Genomic DNA, 18,695 nt, shown 5'->3' with positions numbered 1-18,695 from the left:
AATGGACAAACAACACATTCATTTATGAAGCATCTTTTAGAAGACAAAAAGTAGGTATCCTAGTAAATGCGTGTGAAGCAGTATGAACAACAGGGCGGGAGCTCTGATAGCTCTGTGCATGTGCATTTACTGACTGATCTCCAAAAGGAGGTACTAGGGAGGGAAGAGGGACAAGCATTCTTCCTGACATAAATGCAATGGTCCACAAGTAGGATGAGTGGAGGTCTATGGCCTGGCTGAGTGCCAGGATGGCACAACCATTGTGGGTGGGCAGTTCCAGCATGGCACTGCTCTTCCTACAAATGCAAATACACCATCTAGCCACTGTCTTTATCTTTCATAAAATCATTCATTTCCTGTCTGTTTCCTAGTTACGGTAACAATCACAAGCTTTAAAAATAGTTTGCCCTATATAATACAGCAGACAGTGCCCAATCTGTGTTTCAGGCCTGATGCCCTCACAGATAAGCTTTTAGCAGAATGCATTTTAATTGTTTCAAGGGAATCAGATCTTAAAAATAAATGAATTATGTTGTTCCAATTTATAGCTAAATTTCTAGGTGAGAATGTTGAAGTATATGAGGTTACTAAACATCCTATAGGCAACCACAGGCAGGGAAAAACAGACTGTCCACAGGAAGTGGCCATGTCCTCAGGGACATGGACATTAACTCTTCGCCGTCAGCAACTCAGCCCAACACCTGCTTGTGCAGCCTGGCCTCAAGCTGCCTTGACTACAGTTTAGCCAAACACATTACCTAACCTCTGAATCAGCTCTCCACATGCTCTAAGCTTACACCATCCCTATCCCCACCTTCCCGGATAATTTCTGAAGCACAATGTGGATTTGAGGGCTTCCTTGATCAAAACCTTTCACTTCCTTCACTTATTTCTTCACTGAAGTTCCTGTGAAACCCTCTTTTGATGATACTGGAATACACTCTTTTGTTGAGGACCAGAGCCCAGAGAAAAAGCCTGTATTCTTGGACTTGCCATTCAAAGCCAAGCTTCTCATCTTTACTTCATACGACTTCCCTTCATCTGCCCTTTCCCGCATACACACACTGAGTTATTGTTCTTAGGAAGGTGGACCTAAGCTTCCCTGGTGTTTGCTTGCTCAGGCTTTCCCCTCCACCAAGATGTTATCCACCCCTATTTTGCCCACCTCTCAATCCCCAGCTCTGACAGGTAACCTAGACTTTCCTGATGAAATCAGCTAAAAGCAACTTCCCCTGCCTCTATCCAGACTTGTAGCACTTTGATTTATATCTCTTTAAGGGACTGATTATATCTTATCAGTTTATCCAACACCTGGCACATTGTCTTTAGTTACTCATCATGTCTCCTCTGGTAAACTATAAATCTGGAGGCAGAATTCATGTCTGAGTTATACTTTTATTACCCAAAGCAGCTAAAAAGACAGGAAACCAATAATGAGTGTTTACAGTATGTCCAGAACCTCACACACATTATCTCAATTAATCCTCCCAAGAGTATCACAGAATTGGGTGTTATTATTTTACAGAACACGGCGGTTCAAAGCAGTCACCTTGCCCAAGTTCACACAGCTAGTGAAGAATGGAATCTATCCTGAACACATTCTAAAGTCTGCCCATTAATACAAGCTTCTGGACACCACTTGATGCTAAGTATATAAAACATGGATTAGAAGTTAATAAGTATCCCTTAAATGAGAAGCTGTCATCTTCTATGTATTAAAAGCCAACTTCATGCAGTACACAAAAATAATCTCCTTTATGTATACTCAAACTGGACAAAGAACCCCACTGAACAAAAAAAGATGGCCTGTCACTTTTTATCTGCAGCACATGTGCAGAAAAGAGGCAATAATAACAAAGCCCGACTCAGGACAAAAATTAGATTTCTGTTTTCAGAATTACAATTTTTTTGTAATCCCACACCTATGAGGGATCTAGAAACATGAAGAGGGAAGGAACTGGTTAAGGGAGGGGAAAGAAAAATTCTGTAAAGTATGTATAAGGTCTGACAAGTCACACGACAGCCATTATGATAAGATGACGATGAGAGCCAAATGTAGCCCGGATATTTTTTTTCAAGTCTTCTGCACAAAAACAACACTTCTGAGTGACTTGAGGAAATGACAAAGGTCAGCAAAGCCGAAGTACAACACATGTGGACCAAAGTGAAGGCCCAGCCAACCTGCAGCTCACAGTCTTTCAAACATGTCCGTACCTTTGGTGTGTCGACACACTCTTCTTCCATAAATGCTGCTTCTGCCTGGCAGCCGGATGCCGGGAATGAAAAGGCCTCCATATTGGACGCCTGTGGGAGGAGGGCAGATCGCATCAGCCGCACGTTCGGTGAATGCATGGTCACGGGGAGCCCCACAGTTTGAGCCTGAAAATACGGCAAGAACAATTTGAGAACATTAATACTTTCTATGCAAATACTCAAAATTGTTGGAATAAAATAACTTGTTCTGGTACAATTAAAGAATAAATAGTTGTTGGAACCCAGAAAAAATGTGACAAAATATGTATATGGTATAGGTACTGATGTGAAGCAGTGTCTGTCTCATTCCTATTCCACAGTGAGGTGCCTGTCACAGACAAGAAAGCTGGTCTCTCTTTGTAAGAATGCTCTGGTTTTTTTAAATTTTATTTTTAATTTTTCTATTGGAGTTCAATTTGCCAACATTTAGCATAACACCCAGTGCTCATCCCGCCAATGCCCCCTCAGTGCCCATCACCCAGTCACCCCAACCCCCCGCCCACCTCCCCTTCCACTACCCCTTGTTCATTTCCCAGTTAGGTGTCTCTCATGTTTTGTCACCCTCACTGATATTTTCACTAATTTTCTCTCCTTTCCCTTTATTCCCTTTCACTAATTTTTATATTCCCCAAATGAATGAGACCATGTTTGTCCCCTTTTCCGATTGACTTATTTCACTCAATGCTTTGGTTTTTAATTCAACATATATTGTCTATATCCTTAAATAGGTCACCATGGAAAGATACAAGGAATAGAAAAGTTCCTGTATCTAGGAGGTCAGAACTGAACCAGGGGGTACACAGACATAGACACACACACACACACACACACACACACACACACACACACACAGAGACACACACACTCCTACCCAGAACACAAAGTGCACTGCACTTTGTTCTTCTGGTGGGGTGAGATGGTGTGTACTTCTTGACAAGGGTATGTGTGCAGAGGAAGACAAGAGAAGCAGTAGCTACTTGGAGGTGACGGGGTGTCTTCCTTCCAAAGAGGTGTCGAGCCTGAACCCAGCCTGTTGGCCCAGCAGAAAGAGAGATGCTTACTGCTGAGCAACTTGTGTTTCTTAAGTCAACCTACTGTAGAAAGCTCCAGATGGTTTTTAGCCCATTTTCATGTCTCGTTTTTAAGAATGCTAAGTAAATAAGCATTACAAACTCTTCTTTTAAAAGATCATATAGGGGCACCTTGGTGGCTCAGTTGGTTGAGCATCTGACTCGGTTTCGGCTCAGGTCATGATCTCCGGGTCCTGGGATCGAGCCCCAAGTCAGGCTGTGCAGTCAGTGGAGAGTCTGCGTCCCCTCTGCCTCTGCCCCTCCTTCCACTCCTGTTCTCTCTCTCTCAAATAAGTAAATTTTTAAAAATATAATAAAAAAATCATATAACAGAGAGTCTTTCTTTAGGACAACTGACAAGGACTTGACACTTTTGGGGGGGCAAGGATTAACCTTAAAGATGAAACTACTGAATAATCCTTCCCTCCTTCCATCTCTTCAAAACTGGCAGTATAATTTATTAGATGCCTTTTGAACATAACAGATGCTGCCAAACATCTGAGGGAACATACTAATGTCTAAAAGGCAAGGAATGGCTTATTTTTTCTCTGTTATACTCACTTGAAGGGACAGAGAATGGTGGTGAGTTTTAAATTCAAACAAACAAAAAGGAACAATATTGGTATGATTTTTAGCTTCTCTCCTTTAGAGACCTAGGTGTGATTCCTGGCTCCCTCCCTCACAGACGGTGTGAACTTAATCAGGGCATCTACCTTCTCTGAATCCTCTTTTCTTTACCTAGAGAAGGTTACAATGTCTATTTCACAGTGAAGTCATGACTGTAAAAGGTAACATGTAAGGTCCTTCACTCACTAACGTTAATTCTGCCCTTCTTCCTTCTGAAGTCATGAAAAGATCACACGGATTCAATACAGGGATCAGTCTGCAAATGTATAGTTCTGTTCTCAGATATTATCTAATGGTTCTTCATTAAAATTTTAGGTTGATGGTTTTCAACGATGGGTATATTTGAATATACTTTGAACATATTTAGAAATATACTTTATGTTTGGTACGTTCCAACATTAACATCATTAGATATGCTGCGTGAGATAATGAATAAAGTAGCAATAGCCAAGTGTTGGCATTATGTGGATGGCAAAAACAAAAGAAAAATAAGTACATTGTGAATGATCCTGAGCAAGATAAAGTTTTCCTTTTCTTTTCTTTTTTTTTTAGATTTTTTTAAAAAAAATTATTCATGAGAGACAGAGAGAGAGAGAGAGAGGCAGAAACACAGGCAGAGGGAGAAGCAGGCTCCATGCAGGGAGCTAGACGTGGGACTCGATCCCGGGTCTCCAGGATCACAACCTGAGCTGAAGGCGGCGCTAAACCGCTAAGCCACTGGGGCTGCCCAACAGCTTTTCTTACAAATAGCTTATTCAACAAATAGCTTATCATTCCTCATGCTTATACTTTTGAAGCTAAACAACTTTTTCTTTCTTTCAAGCGTTAGTCATTTAAATTAATTTTTAAGTCCTCATGTCATAATGTAAAATGTAAACTTCCTAATAAAATATATTTCATGCATTCTTCTTACCCTTATCATCAACTTTTCAATCAAAGGATAAAGCTGAACTTTAATTTCTGGTTCCTAAATTTATAAGGCTGCTCCTTATGTAGGAAATAATTTATTAGGGCAAAGCATTATTTAAAGATATTGCACTAATGACGTATCAGATAAAGGGCTTGTTTCCAAGATCTATAAAGAACTTATTAAACTCAACACCAAAGAAACAAACAATCTCATCATGAAATGGGCAAAAGACATGAAGAGAAATCTCACAGAGGAAGACATAGACATGACCAACACACACACGAGAAAATGCTCTGTATCACTTGCCATCAGGGAAATACAAATCAAAACCACAATGAGATACCACCTCACACCAGTGAGAATGGGGCAAATTAATAAGGCAGGAAACCACAAATGTTGGAGAGGATGTGGAGAAAGGGGAACCCTCTTGCACTGTTGGTGGGAATGTGAAATGGTGCAGCCACTCTGGAAAACTGTGTGGAGGTTCCTCAAAGAGTTAAAAATAGACCTGCCCTACGACCCAGCAATTGCACTGTTGGGGATTTACCCCAAAGATACAGATGCAATGAAACGCCACCTGCACCCCGATGTTTCTAGCAGCAATGTCCACAATAGCCAAACTGTGGCAGGAGCCTCGGTGTCCATCGAAAGATGAATGGATAAAGAAGATGTGGTTGATGTATACAATGGAATACTACTCAGCCATTAGAAATGACAAATACCCACCATTTGCTTCGACGTGGATGGAACTGGAGGGTATTATGCTGAGTGAAATAAGTCAAGTGGAGAAGAACAAACATTATATGTTCTCATTCATTTGGGGAATATAAATAATAGTGAAAGGGAATAGAAGGGAAGGGAGAAGAAATGGGTAGGAAATATCAGAAAGGGAGACAGAACATAAAGACTCCTAACTCTGGGAAACGAACTAGGGGTGGTGGAAGGGGAGGAGGGCGGGGGGTGGGGGTGACTGGGTGACGGGCACTGAGGGGGGGCACTTGATGGGATGAGCACTGGGTGTTATTCTGTATGTTGGCAAATTGAACACCAATAAAAAATAAATTTATTATTAAAAAAATAAAGATACTGCACTGGAAATGAGATACTAACATGATAACTAGGGTGTGCTGTTTCTTTTCAGTCTCTGCCTCTTATTAGCTGTGACTTCTTAAATGGCAGGATCATGCTATGCCAGACCAAGCGTAACACATTTTCCCTGACAAATTTCACGTCCAACCTGGACTACAGCAACAACTCACTGTGAACTCGGTATGGAGAGAGGAGGTGGTCACATTTTATTGTGACAACCAGTTCATAGGAAATAGGATAGTAGGTTTAAGGGTCTGCTTCTTAGGATTCTTACAATCACTGAAGGGATTAAAGAAGTCTTTCAGGTAGGGTGAAAATATTCAAATGGCATGCCTAAAGAATATGTTATTATAATACGCAGATGGATGATTACTATCCCAAGGAAGTGGACATTACCCAGTTTCTTCAAGAGTGGCAAAAGACGATGCTCATATCCAATTAATTGTAATGACTTTTTATTTTTTAAAAATATTTTATTTATTTGAGAGAGAGAGAGAGAGGGAGAGAGTGAGAGGGCACCAGAGGAGTGTGTGTGTAGGAGGGGAGAAGCAGACTCCCTGCTGAGCTGGGAGCCTAATTCAGGACTTGGTCCCAGGACCCTGAGATCATAACCTGAGCCAATGGCAGACGCTTAACTGACTGAGCCAGCTTGTAATGACTTTTTAGATCATATATTTATTATCTCAAATCTCTTCTTCTGAATTTGTGCTTTTCAGAATAACCATTAAAACAAAAATAGTGTTTTCTCCTATGGGAAAATCTTTACTGCTCCAACAGGAATATGCTGGTTATGAACAGAATTGTATGTCCCCTTGCCGCCTCTCTGTATGTTAAAGCCCTAACCCCCAGTACAACTGTATCTGGATAGAGAGCCTTTAAGGAGGTAATTAAGGCTAGATGAGGTCCTAAGGGTGTGGGCTCCCAATCTGACAGGACTAGTGTCCCTCTAAGATGTGGGTAGGACACCAGAGATCTCTCTCTCTCTGTACATGCAGAGGAAAAGCTGTGTGAGGGGACACTGAGCAGGCAGCTGAGAGTTCTCACCAGAAGTCAATCCTGCTGGCACCTTGGCCTTCCAGCCTCTAGAACTGTGAGAAAATAACCTTTTGTGGTTTAAGCCTCTGCAGTCTGTGCTACCCTGGGGCCAACTGTATGATGCTTTTCCTTACAGCTGTGGAGGGCAACTTTAATCAGTGATTAAAGAAGAAACTGGATGAGTGTTTCACTCCTGTCTACTTACAGTTGATAGAAACTTGGAATGGAAGGACTAGTAGGATTCACGAGAGAAGGCATGACACGTATTTCTTCTAAACAGTTGTCTGTAGTCAACTAGATGTAACATTTCTTGCATAGTATATAGCAAATATAAATACTCTAAATCATTCTGAGATAGGACTCTTATTGTTTTCTAAATGGATACTTTATAACTATACCAGAAGTTCTTTAGGGGCAGGGACTATTTCGTACCTCTAAAGCCACAGGGCAGGGACCGGGCCTGGCACAGAAGTGCTCTATCTGCTGAACTGAGCTGCTGGTATAAGTTTTATAGTTTTATCTTTGTAGCAAACTCATGAAGTATGTATTGCTATTCCTGTTTTATATTTAAGGACACTGAAGCTCAGAGAGGCTGACTTGCCGGGTCACTCAGCTTGGTATGGAACCTAAGGTCTGTGTGATTCATTCCATAGCTCGTGTGATCTTTGCATGGGATCATGTTGCTTCCCCAATTTCCTATTGCTATACCAACTAAGAAGTGATTTGCCACTTCTTTAAACCAAGAGTAGAACAAAGGATTAAAGCTCTACTAAAACCTTAAGTGCAGAGAAATCTATTTTTTAACAAGTTCAACAAAACATGAGAATGTGAAATCTCATAGGCAAGGGAGCATCTTCTTCAGCTCTGGTGCCTGTTGCTTAGCATCCAGAACGCCCAAGTCTGTGAGGGAACACTGAAGACTTCTACTTGAATTAGATACATTTTTCAGTCCTGGTCTGTAGCTTTCTATGACAACTTGGGCCAATGTGTAAAATGAATTCATGTGGTGCTTGGTAATAAAAAACATTATCAAACATAAGAAGCCATGTTATACATCTGAACTCTCAGCCAAATTAAACATAATTTGAGTTCTCTTAGGGAATCTGCTTCAAGCTTAGATAAGAAAAGCAATCATGTGCAATAATAATTCGCATGTTTCCAGTGTCGATCATTTACGTAACCCCATGCCTTCGTTTATGTACTGTGAAGAAGAATAAAGAGACTTGGGAGGGAAGGATACACCACTATATCTCATTTTTACTACCCCAATTTAGGAATTCTCATTTTATCCCCTTCCTCTCTTGAAAGCAGTATCATTCAACTTGGAAACTTTGAAGGATTCCAACTGCTCAGAGTTACTCTAATCCAAATATCTGGAAATTTATCCATTATTACTCACATTAGTATCAATAGTCACAATATTTTATATATTAAAATGTGTCTAACAGTGTATACCATTTGCCTACTAAAATCAAGAAGATGTTAATTTTTTTGGTCCCCGCCTCCACATATTTTGTAGAAGCCAATGCAAAATTCTGTTAAATCCTATAAATTCTGTAAAACTGCCGAATAAGAAATACAAAGTTAGAACTCTTCTGCTCTTACTTGCCCTTTGAACAAAGTAAGCACTCACCGAAGAAGATGGAAATCCTAATAGATGGTATGAATGAACCAAGCTTCTTCGCAACCTCTATACAGATGATTTCTCAACTCTCTTTAGCCTTAGCCTCTGTGCTGGGATCCAGATCTATTCTTCGTTTCAAGCAACCAAGTCAGTGCCATACTTATTCTCCCAGCCTCAAGCTAGAGAACAGAGTCATCTCCAAGTCACTGCTGTCCCTTCCTCCCCAAGATTTACTTATTACTTTATATAATCAACATTTATAAAGCATGTTCTAAGTGCTGCACAATTATCAACTAATTCAAACATCAGAAAATTCTATAATATTCCCCATTCTGTAGTTTGGGAAACTGAGGCACAGAAAGACCTTAAGTAACTTTTTGAAGGCAAGGTAGCAGGAAAAGGGCAGAATCTGGGGTTTGCTTCAGAGTGCCTGCTTTAACCACTGCTGAGTCCATCCAGAGTCCACCTAAGATGGTCCTGTACTCATCCCCTCCATTCTGCTCCTACCAGCACTGTTTTAGTTCAAGTGTTCAGTATTTTTCAACTCCTCCCTGCTCTCCCCAAAGTTCTCTTCCCTGGTCAATCTACCCTTCCTTATGTCTCAGATGAATTAGCTGAAAGCTAATATGATTTTATCACTCTTCTGCTTATACCTCCAGTCATTCCTCATTATTCCCTGATTTTTAAGTAAATTCTTTCCCTTGGCATTCGAAGCCCTTCCATCATGGTTTCAACTTACCACCCCAACTTTTTCACTTCCCTCTGTGCTTCTGTTCAGTTCCCTACACTGGCATATGTGAGCGCCTCTGCTATCTACATGCAGTACCTTCAACTACTGCCTCTCCCTGGCAAAGGCCTACACATCCTTACAGGTCTGAGATCTATCACAAATGCCCACTCTTCCATTAAGCCTTTCCCAGGCAGATGTGTCCCTCTGCCTGTGCCCTTGGTTCTTTTCCTGGATTTCTCTTTCTTTTGAGTGATGGTTATTTATGATGATGTCTTACTTTGCTTTTATACTGTCATGTCTCTGAGGGCCATGCCCAGGTTTTATATATCCTATGCTCTATCGTGCCAAATAATAGAAGCTTGCACATGGTAAATCTGCAATAAGAAGTTGTTAAATGGAATTGAATGTATAGTCTAGTGACATTCTCACCATAAGTCAATGATTAAAAAATGAGAAGCCTCTTAAAGAAAAAAACCTGCTTGAAATAAAATTAATCCTTAGAAATAGGAAGATGCTAAGATACATCATAGAATATAGGAAGTGAGGGGCAGAAACTTTATAGAAGAGCTGAATGTCAAGGATGAGATCAACCAAGGATGAGTACAACCCTTTGTTACACTACAAGGTGAAAAATGTGTCAAACATGTGAACAGGCACCTGCAAGATAAGACCACTGGCTAATGTGGCGTTACCTTGGCAACTGTTTGTTCAGCCACGGTGCTAGGCCGCCGCTGGCGGGCATCGAGTCTCTGCTCCACAGGAAAACTGCTCCGATGTGATTTCAGGCGCTCCACCAACAAGTAATAAATGGCAGCAAAGTGGTTATAGCTCTTGTTCTGCAAAGACTGAAAGAGAAAACAAGTGCTAAGGGCAGAGAAGCATAAAAACCAGTCCAATGATCTACATCTTTCTGGAAAAGTAGGGAAGAAATCCTGTGTTCTTAAAGGTAGAGCAACGAACAAAGTGCATCTAAAATGAAAGCTGTTCCAGAATTCCGAATGAAAGACAGTTCCGAGTCTCCAGTACTGATTACATAAAGGGCGATGCCTGTAAGCGACTGGCCCTTTCACATGAACAGGCCCCACTTGTTTTTCTGCATTCAGAGAAAATGCCACCGTTGTCTCATGTAGCAAGTCCCCAGTGCTGTCACATGGTCCCATCTCCTTGCTGTGACTGCAGTGTCAGGTCGGTTACAACCTGGCCCAGGGGCTTGAATTCCATAACTTCAACACAAGTCCAAACTACTGCAAACTCTGAAATGAATGATTAAAGTCTTTGGGGAAATTTCTGGTGATTATTTTGGGCTGGAGAGTAACATTTGGAGGCTGGATCGAGAGACACTGAGTCTCCGTTCTTAGGTAATTTTTTCCTCTTGTTTTTGCAGTCCCACCCTCGTGAAGCCTTGAAAATAAAGTTGCTTCCCAATTTTTCACATCCCTCACTGGCCAGCTTTTCCAGGACTCTAGCAAAATGGGGAAACAACTGCTCTCGGCTTCTAATTCCACCTGACCATCTGCATGGTGCTGTGCAGGGCAGCTTAGATGCAGAACCCTGGTGGCAGAAATCACAGGCCTGTTGGGCTGCCCTCACAGCTGCCGTTCTAGATCTGCTTCGTGGCTGAGAACAGAAACACACCACTGAGTGCGTGACGAGCAGAGCAAGAGAGCTGGATTCACTCTTGGCAGCATGGTCTGGAGCACTTTTAAGTTCACAAGAGTCATTTTGTATTCTTTTTTGATATACTTCCTCTATAAGAGCACTGTATGCTTTTACTGTGGTGGAGGTAATGAAAATGTGTTTCTCCTATGAATATGCTAACTACTAAGGGAGAGAGAGAAAACTGAGGAGGAATTTTCCAGGCTTATGGCCCCCTCAGGTCTATGACCCAGAGTACTGCCAAATCTGGAATCCACCTGTTTCTGCCTTCTCAGCTTCCCCAGCTCAGAGCCTAAACTGCAATGGCTTTCCTAAACCCGGTGCCTGCTCTTCTTGTTTCCTGTTCAGCCCTTGGCCTCATTCTCTAGCTGTACATTTATATTCCATACCAACTAGCTTATGACCTGCATAAAACTTCATGCCTCATCCTAGAAGAAATTTTCTACTTTGTATTTAAGTTTCCATCTTTGTCTTTTCCCAATCCTATATAAACTCCACCTCTTAAATTTTTTGGCAGATGGGGCAAAGGGGGGAATTTATATACTGAATAAAAAAAGCAAACATGGAATAGATGTGACTATAATCCCCAGGGAAAACTGAACAGTGGGTGCTGGGGGGTGGCCATGCTGAAAGACCCAGGATGATGGGTATGAGCACAAACTTTCAAGTTACTAAGCACAAAAGAATCCTAAAATATCTTCAGTCAAATCTCTGATCACCTTACCTCAATGGTTTTTTGCTGATCTATTCCAAGGCTGTGCATCAATCGCAGAACCTGTTCATTAAATTCCCCAATGGATGGCTCGTTTTCTTGCCCTTGTGGATAGAGAACAGGTCTCTGTACAGGAACTTCTATGAGCATCCATTTATGCTCCTTGATTTGAGCTATAGTTAGCCGTTTGGACGGATCTAGGACCAACATCCTTCGAATAAGGTGCTCACAATCTACGGAAAACACAATGTTACAAAAGTCATGTAAATCACCTTGCACTTCAGGGTACTGGCTTGACTCATGTGACTTTGCACAATGACACTGATCTTTGTATCCTCCACAGTGCCCACTGGAAAGCAGAAGGTCAGATGAATAAATGAACACAAGAAAGCCAGTTGTATTTGTCAGATTCACATGGTGAATGTTGACACAAAAGTAACCATCATTGTGAATGAATACTTAAGAAAATCAGGAGGGTGCAGATCTGCCCAATTTTGTGCTAAATGAAACTTCTATTGAATTTCTCAATGAAAAGATCTAGACAAAGACTTAGATTCTGGTGAAGACAAAAGCAAGCCTTCTCCCTAGAACGAGCACATAACTGGATCCTCAGTCACTTCTGAGGCTGATATAATGAAGGCTGCATGAGTGAGGCAAGAGCTCTCCAGTGGATGGCTGCTCTTCCCTCATCAGTGCAGCTGGAAACACACACAGGAAGCACTAGTTACTTCTGGTTATGTTACAAAAACTGCGCTGCTGTGACTTGGGCACCCACTTACTCTTGGAGCTGCTCCATGCTCTCTACCACCTCGCACAGTCTAGCCTCAGAAACCTCTGCTATGTGCTGGGCACCATGCATGGTGCCTTACACAGATGACATCCATCAATCTTCACAGCGCTCTTTCCAGGAACCACTGTTAATTCCATTTTGTAGACCAAGGCATGGACACACAGAGAGGTGACAGAACTCGTCCAGGTCAGACCACCAGGAGGTGGTGGACTCAGGGTTAAACCAGGCAGCCTCGCTCCAAGGTCTATGCTCCTAACTACTAGAGCTTTATTTCTACCATCACTAGGAATGAAAGAGTTAAGGAAAAACCCAAGGAGTAAATGTAGCTGAGCAACAAGCCAGCTGGTTGTACGTGACAAGCTAACCCAATATGGGCAGGGGTCAGGGCAATGCATCTTAATCCACAGCTTCACCAGTCGTTAATTCAATTAAAAAATTTACTTTTGCAACTTCTCGCCAAAGGATAGGGGAAAATCTATTTCATACTTAGAGTAAAATGGTTGTGAATCTATCTACAAAATGCTTCTCTAAGTCTAAAATAATCTGGGGACATTTAGAGACCCAGAGTACATGTGAAGACTTGGCGTTCTTAACCTGGAAAACTTTCCGTTTTCAGTTACAAGTAGGAAGGCTACAGCTTCTCTCACCTACATGGAGGGGGATGCTTATTTCTATAGCTTTTAAAGTGACTCAGTCACTTTGTTTGGCATCCAAACTCTTAGCACAAGGGAAGCCTTTCCTGAGGCATTTCATTCGGAGCACAAATTCTGTAAAGCACAAGGATAAGACAAACAGGCTTGTTACCTTCTGACATGAAATACGGAATCCGGAATCTTCCCTCTAAAACTCTCTGCCTCAAAATTGGAAGAGTCGGTCCATCAAAAGGCAGAGCTCCACAGACAAGGACGTAAAGAACAACTCCCATGCTCTAGAGAAGAAAACGATGCAGTCACTTTTCCACTGAGGGCTTTAAACACTCTTTGTTTTCCTAAACAACCCTATGGCCCTTAAAATCATGTGGCTAAAAAATTCCTGTTTGGATTTACTATTTTCCCAGAATTTGAAAAAAAAAAAAAAAACCCCAAAACCAAATAGTACAATAAAATATCCTATAATAAATACTCAAGGATCGGAATTTAATCATTTTGATTACTACTTAACTTTACATTATTGCCAATATTAAAGGAATAACATCTGTCCCTAGAAGTTCTTTCCTAGAACCTAATTCCAAATACTCTAATTACAGTCCAGTGAACAGGGAAAGTATGAACTACTACCTATGTATTAGGTACCAAGTGCTTCAAAGATGGGCCAAAGTACCAATCATTACCATTATAGATGTATTTAACACAGCAAAGCAAAGAAATACCCAAATATCCAGCTGTGGTCCTTCATACTGCTGCCCTTCAAAGACTTCTGGGGCTGCATAAGGGGGGCTGCCACACCATGTTGCCAGCAGTTCACCACTTTTAAAGAAATTTCCAAAACCGAAATCTATTGGGATGGAAATAAATGTTACTTTTGTCTATACTCTCAACTATACTGAATTTTTTGTAATAAATTTTACAATATGCTGATCAATAATGGCACTACTATGGTGTCTATCTTGTGCTGTGTCCTTAGCACTGAGCACAAGGACTAGAAAATATCAAGTATCCAGTAAATATTTGTTGAATGAATGTATAAATAAATCAAGTTTTCTTCTCAAAGAGAATGAGTGAGAGATTGGAAAAAGACTTTAGGTCATGTATTTTTAAGGCTGAAAGAAAAATCCATTGGTATAGAGAACCAACTTGAATTTGAAAATCTTAGAATTTCAATTACTCCATGATTAAGACTCTTCATCCTTTTTTTTAAATTAAAAAAAATTTTTTCCAGTAAGCTCTCTGCCCAACATGGGGTCTGAACTCATGACCCCAAGATCAAGAGTCACATCCTCTACCAACTAAGCCAGCCAGGTGTCCCAAGAGCTCTTTATCTTTTATAGACTGTAAGGAAAGAAACAAAGGAGTACAATTTTAAGATATCTACCTAAACACAACTGAGTGACTAGCTGTTTTTACAGTCATTACCTGGAGTAGCAAGATATATAACCTTTTAAGGAAACTGAGTACAGTATTTTCTTAGGTAATAATTCTCTAAGTGTTGGCCTACATATTCTGATTTAGGCAGACTTGCATTTGGATAGCTCATTAACATGGCTCTCTGGCCCACCAGCCACAAGCCACCCATCACTAGTATTACTCCACTCATTTATGGAGTGTAGTGGCATTATACCTCAAAACAGATAATGGTCTTCCTTTTATGACATACTGAATCTACAGCTTTGATATATAGTAGGCGCTCTGGAAACACTGCACTCAGATACCTTCAGTATGCATGAAAATTACAGAAGACAAATTTCAGCGAGTTTGGTATAAATGTTGGTTTGTGTCCTTTTGCAAAGCCTTCACATAGTCTCATATTCTTATGAGGAAACAAATTCCTATCATTTTATAAGTTATAGGAATACTGTCTTATGTTGTAACACTTCTGACAGAACTTAGTGATGGAAACTGGCTCTACTCCCAGCTAGTATAAGGTGCTACATGGAGAGTGAGCTTTAAAAGGTGTCCTAAGGGGCACCTGGGTGGTTCAGTTGGTTGAGCGCCTGACTCTTGGTTTTGGCTCAGGTCATGATCTCAGAGTCCTGGGATCAGGCCCCGAGCAGGGCTCAGGGCTCAGCGAGGGGTCTGCCTGAGATTCTCTCTCCTTCTCTCTTCCCTCTCTCTCTCTCCCTCTTCCTCCCATCCACTTGTGTGGTATCTCTTTAGAATAAATAAGTCTTTAAAAAATAAAAAAAAAGTGTCCTAAGAGGACTGGATTGAATCGCAAGTGCCAGACTCACTGGCTGTATGACTTTGTATCAGTCACCGTAAGCTGTGGTTTCCGCACTCTATAAAGTTGAAATAATAAATCTGTAGTCAGCAAGTTGTTGTGAGGATCGGTAAGTTAACATAAACCCATACTCTGTTTATCTGAGATGCAGCACATAGTATATGATACGTGGAGCGTTCTCTTCGCTCACTGACATACAAACTGGCAAGCAGTAGTGACAGTAAAAACAGTCACAATCTCCAATACCACAGCCTCATGGCAGAGTAAAATCCCTTAAGGTAGGGTGAATTAGAGCAGATTTCCAGTTTTCCCACTTTTCTAGCTTCAAGTAGATTATTTAACTCCCCAAACCTAAATTTCTATATCATAAATGTAGTGATAGTCCACCTACCCAAACAGGCTACTATGAGGATTAAATGAGATTAAAACATGTAAAGTGCCTGGAGCATAGTAGATGTCAAGTGTCAGCTCCCTTCTCCCTCTGTGAAGCTGTTACTATCAACTACCACCTTTCAGAGAGAAAGGTTCTGAGAAAGTATACAAGAAGGGCAGAAAAGTGCAGAGTACCCTGAGGCCTCAGAAGACAAATGAAGGTGTATGTGGGGAAGAGCCTTGGTACCATCTAGACCTGGGGAACAACAGTGTGCTCTGACCCTGGCACTCAGGAATAGGAGATAATGGGGACCTCTCCCTCCATAATGGGACCACAGTTCAGTCCTACACTCTGCTTTCCAAAAGGACCGTCAGAGAGGTCTTGTCTTTTCAAGTGCACCTCTATGACTAACCACTCATATGACATCATAGCCCATATGTCCTTATTGATGCACGTTCCTAATTTTCTGGAAAAACTATACCCTCAAATGAGTCAAGGACTATATGTTCAAATAACATTTGAAGAGGAAAATGTTAATTTCACTTACATAAAGAAACACCAGAAGCTCTAGGATGTGTATTTGGAGATCCTGAAATAGGTCCAATAATTGCTGTACTTTAACCATAATCACAGGATGAGTTTTAGCTCATGTAAGTTGAGGATACCTTCAAATAGCATTGTAAAGTTTTACTATCTCAAGAGCCATTATAGAACTACTTCAATTTGGCCTTCCCTGGACTCTGGTGGAAAGTGTCATCTCAGAGGAGTGATGGGGCCTGGTGGCCTGGCCTCCTTACTACTGAGGCTCTCTTACTGGTACATCTCGTAGGCAAGAAGAGAGCAAGAGCTAGGAAAGCACAGCTGTGCCTATGGTAGCCCAGTCTCAACTGTGGCCTTATATATCTAGGACAAAGAAAGCATCTGTTAACTTATAAGGAGAGTGGTACTAAGCAGATGTTTATTTCTGTTTCCTGTAGGGAACTGAAGAAAATAAAACTTGAGCCAGTAGCAACATTAAAAGAAATACCAAAAGACAATTAGGTTCACTCAAGCTATTATAGTAGCATATATGCAGATGTATTATTATTATTATTATAATTATTATTATTATTATTTTAAAGTAGGTTCTATACCTAGTGTGGAGTCTGACATGGGGCTTGAACTCACGACCATGAGATCAAGACCTGAGTGGAGATCAAGAGTCAGATGGTTACTGACTGAGCCACCCAGGCACCCCAAATATCTTCTATAATCTTGTTAAAGCATTTAAACATTGCACTTGTAATCATATGAGGTATGGACTAAGGAGACTTTGTAGTCAGGTAGATTAGGATCAGATCCTGTGTTGTCCATTTAGCTGTGTGATCTTGGGCAAATTACTTCTTAAAGTTTTGGTTTCTTCATTTGCAAAGTGGAGACAATATCTAAACTTCATCAAGTTATTCTGAGTGTGTGTAAGTTATAATGAATGGATACATGTAGACAATACACTTATAAGTAGATACTATATAATGCTTTAGGCATGCTACTGAAACGTATTGAGTAAGCTACTCAATAGGAGAAGAGTAATTCTTATTGTTTTACTTATCTATTTTCCCCATCAGATTAAATTTCTTCTGAGTAGAGCAGGGAAGGGAGAAATAATACATATCTGTACTCCCAGCACTTAGCATGCAGTTGTAGACAGCAGCTATTCAATAAAGGCTTGCTCAATGACTATGTGGTCATCTTCTCTTTCATAAGTGCTTACTTTGTGCCAGAACCTGAACTAAGTTCTACAAAGAGGATTTCTCCTTAATAACCCTATGAGGTATCCTTACTTTAGGAGAAAATGAGAGTAGAAAGTTAAGTATCTTGGTAAAGACTAAAGAACTGGAATAGAAACCAAGTGTAACTACTGAGCCCTCCCTGTTAGCCACCACCTTTATGTCCTTCCCCAGCACTGTGATATGCAGCTATTTTTGAGCAAGTTAATAATTGCCAAGTTTAAGAAGTGGTAATGGAAAGGCACTTAAAAATAAAAGCTCTTTTATTTCTTCACAGGAACCTAGCTAATTTGCTTCATTCACAATCTGCAGCTTTCTGCTTAACGGCATTTAAGCATTTAAGAGTGCGGTGAGGGGTGAGCAAGAGGGATGCAATTCGGAAATGTCATAGCTGGGCAGGACTTAGCGCTTTTTATTCAAATGTAATGGGTGTTTCATCACCAACCAAATTCATTCATTCCTTCATTCAACACTGGAGTGTGTACATGTGTCAACCACTGTGCAAACACACAAGAGAACCTCCTAACAACAGAGGGTAAGACCCCATGTCATCATCTGACTTTTGGAGAAATAGTAACTTGGGCAGTCTTCTTAGATCTGGCCTGACCTTGCTGAGAAGGAAACACCATTCAGCTTCATGCATTCTCTACCTCTGACGTGCAAGTTAATACATAAAATGACGGCTGCTATATCCCTCAGACATTTTGTGACCTGTTTTCCGCCATAAAACTTACACCATATAATGTTGGACTCACTTCAGTATTACTTAACTTTCAATTATGGGATAATTTTAGATTTCCAGAAGAGCTGCAACAATACAGGAAGGACAATTCCCTTTGCCCTTCACCCAATTTCCCCTAATGCTAACATTTCTTATAACTATATTAGTAAAATTATCAAACCTAAGAAAGTAACACTGACTCAGTACTATTAACTAAACCGTGTACCTTATTCAGACAGCACCAGTTTTGCACAAGTGTGCCCTCTCAGTTCTGGATTCCACAATGCATTTAGTGGTTGGGCCTCCTTAGGCTTCTCCAATTTATAACTGTCCTTTGGGTCTTCCCTTACCACGAACTGCAGAGGTCACATATTTTGTCCCTCAGTCTGGTTTTGCCTGGTGTTTTCTCATGACTGGATTAAGATGATGGATTTTGGGGAGAACATCAAGAGGTGAGGTGCT

The 18,695-nt window shown here is 40.9% G+C and overlaps 1 protein-coding gene across 1 annotated transcript in view; it reads right to left on the bottom strand.

Annotated features, from left to right (window-relative positions):
* Positions 1–18,695, bottom strand: part of SIK2 (salt inducible kinase 2) — a 126,104-nt gene that overhangs the window by 14,761 nt on the left and 92,648 nt on the right. The window contains exons 5-9 of the mRNA XM_077893447.1: positions 13,866–13,990; positions 13,301–13,424; positions 11,719–11,939; positions 10,031–10,183; positions 2,215–2,379 (exon numbers count right to left, since the gene is read on the bottom strand). Coding sequence (XP_077749573.1) covers positions 2,215–2,379; positions 10,031–10,183; positions 11,719–11,939; positions 13,301–13,424; positions 13,866–13,990 — 788 coding nt within the window. The remainder of the gene's footprint in view (positions 1–2,214; positions 2,380–10,030; positions 10,184–11,718; positions 11,940–13,300; positions 13,425–13,865; positions 13,991–18,695) is intronic.

This window comes from Canis aureus, chromosome 3 (genome assembly GCF_053574225.1).
Source record: "Canis aureus isolate CA01 chromosome 3, VMU_Caureus_v.1.0, whole genome shotgun sequence".
NCBI lineage: Eukaryota > Metazoa > Chordata > Mammalia > Carnivora > Canidae > Canis > Canis aureus.
The sequence above is the reverse complement of the archived record's forward strand: the minus strand, read 5'-3'. Positions and strand labels throughout refer to the sequence as shown.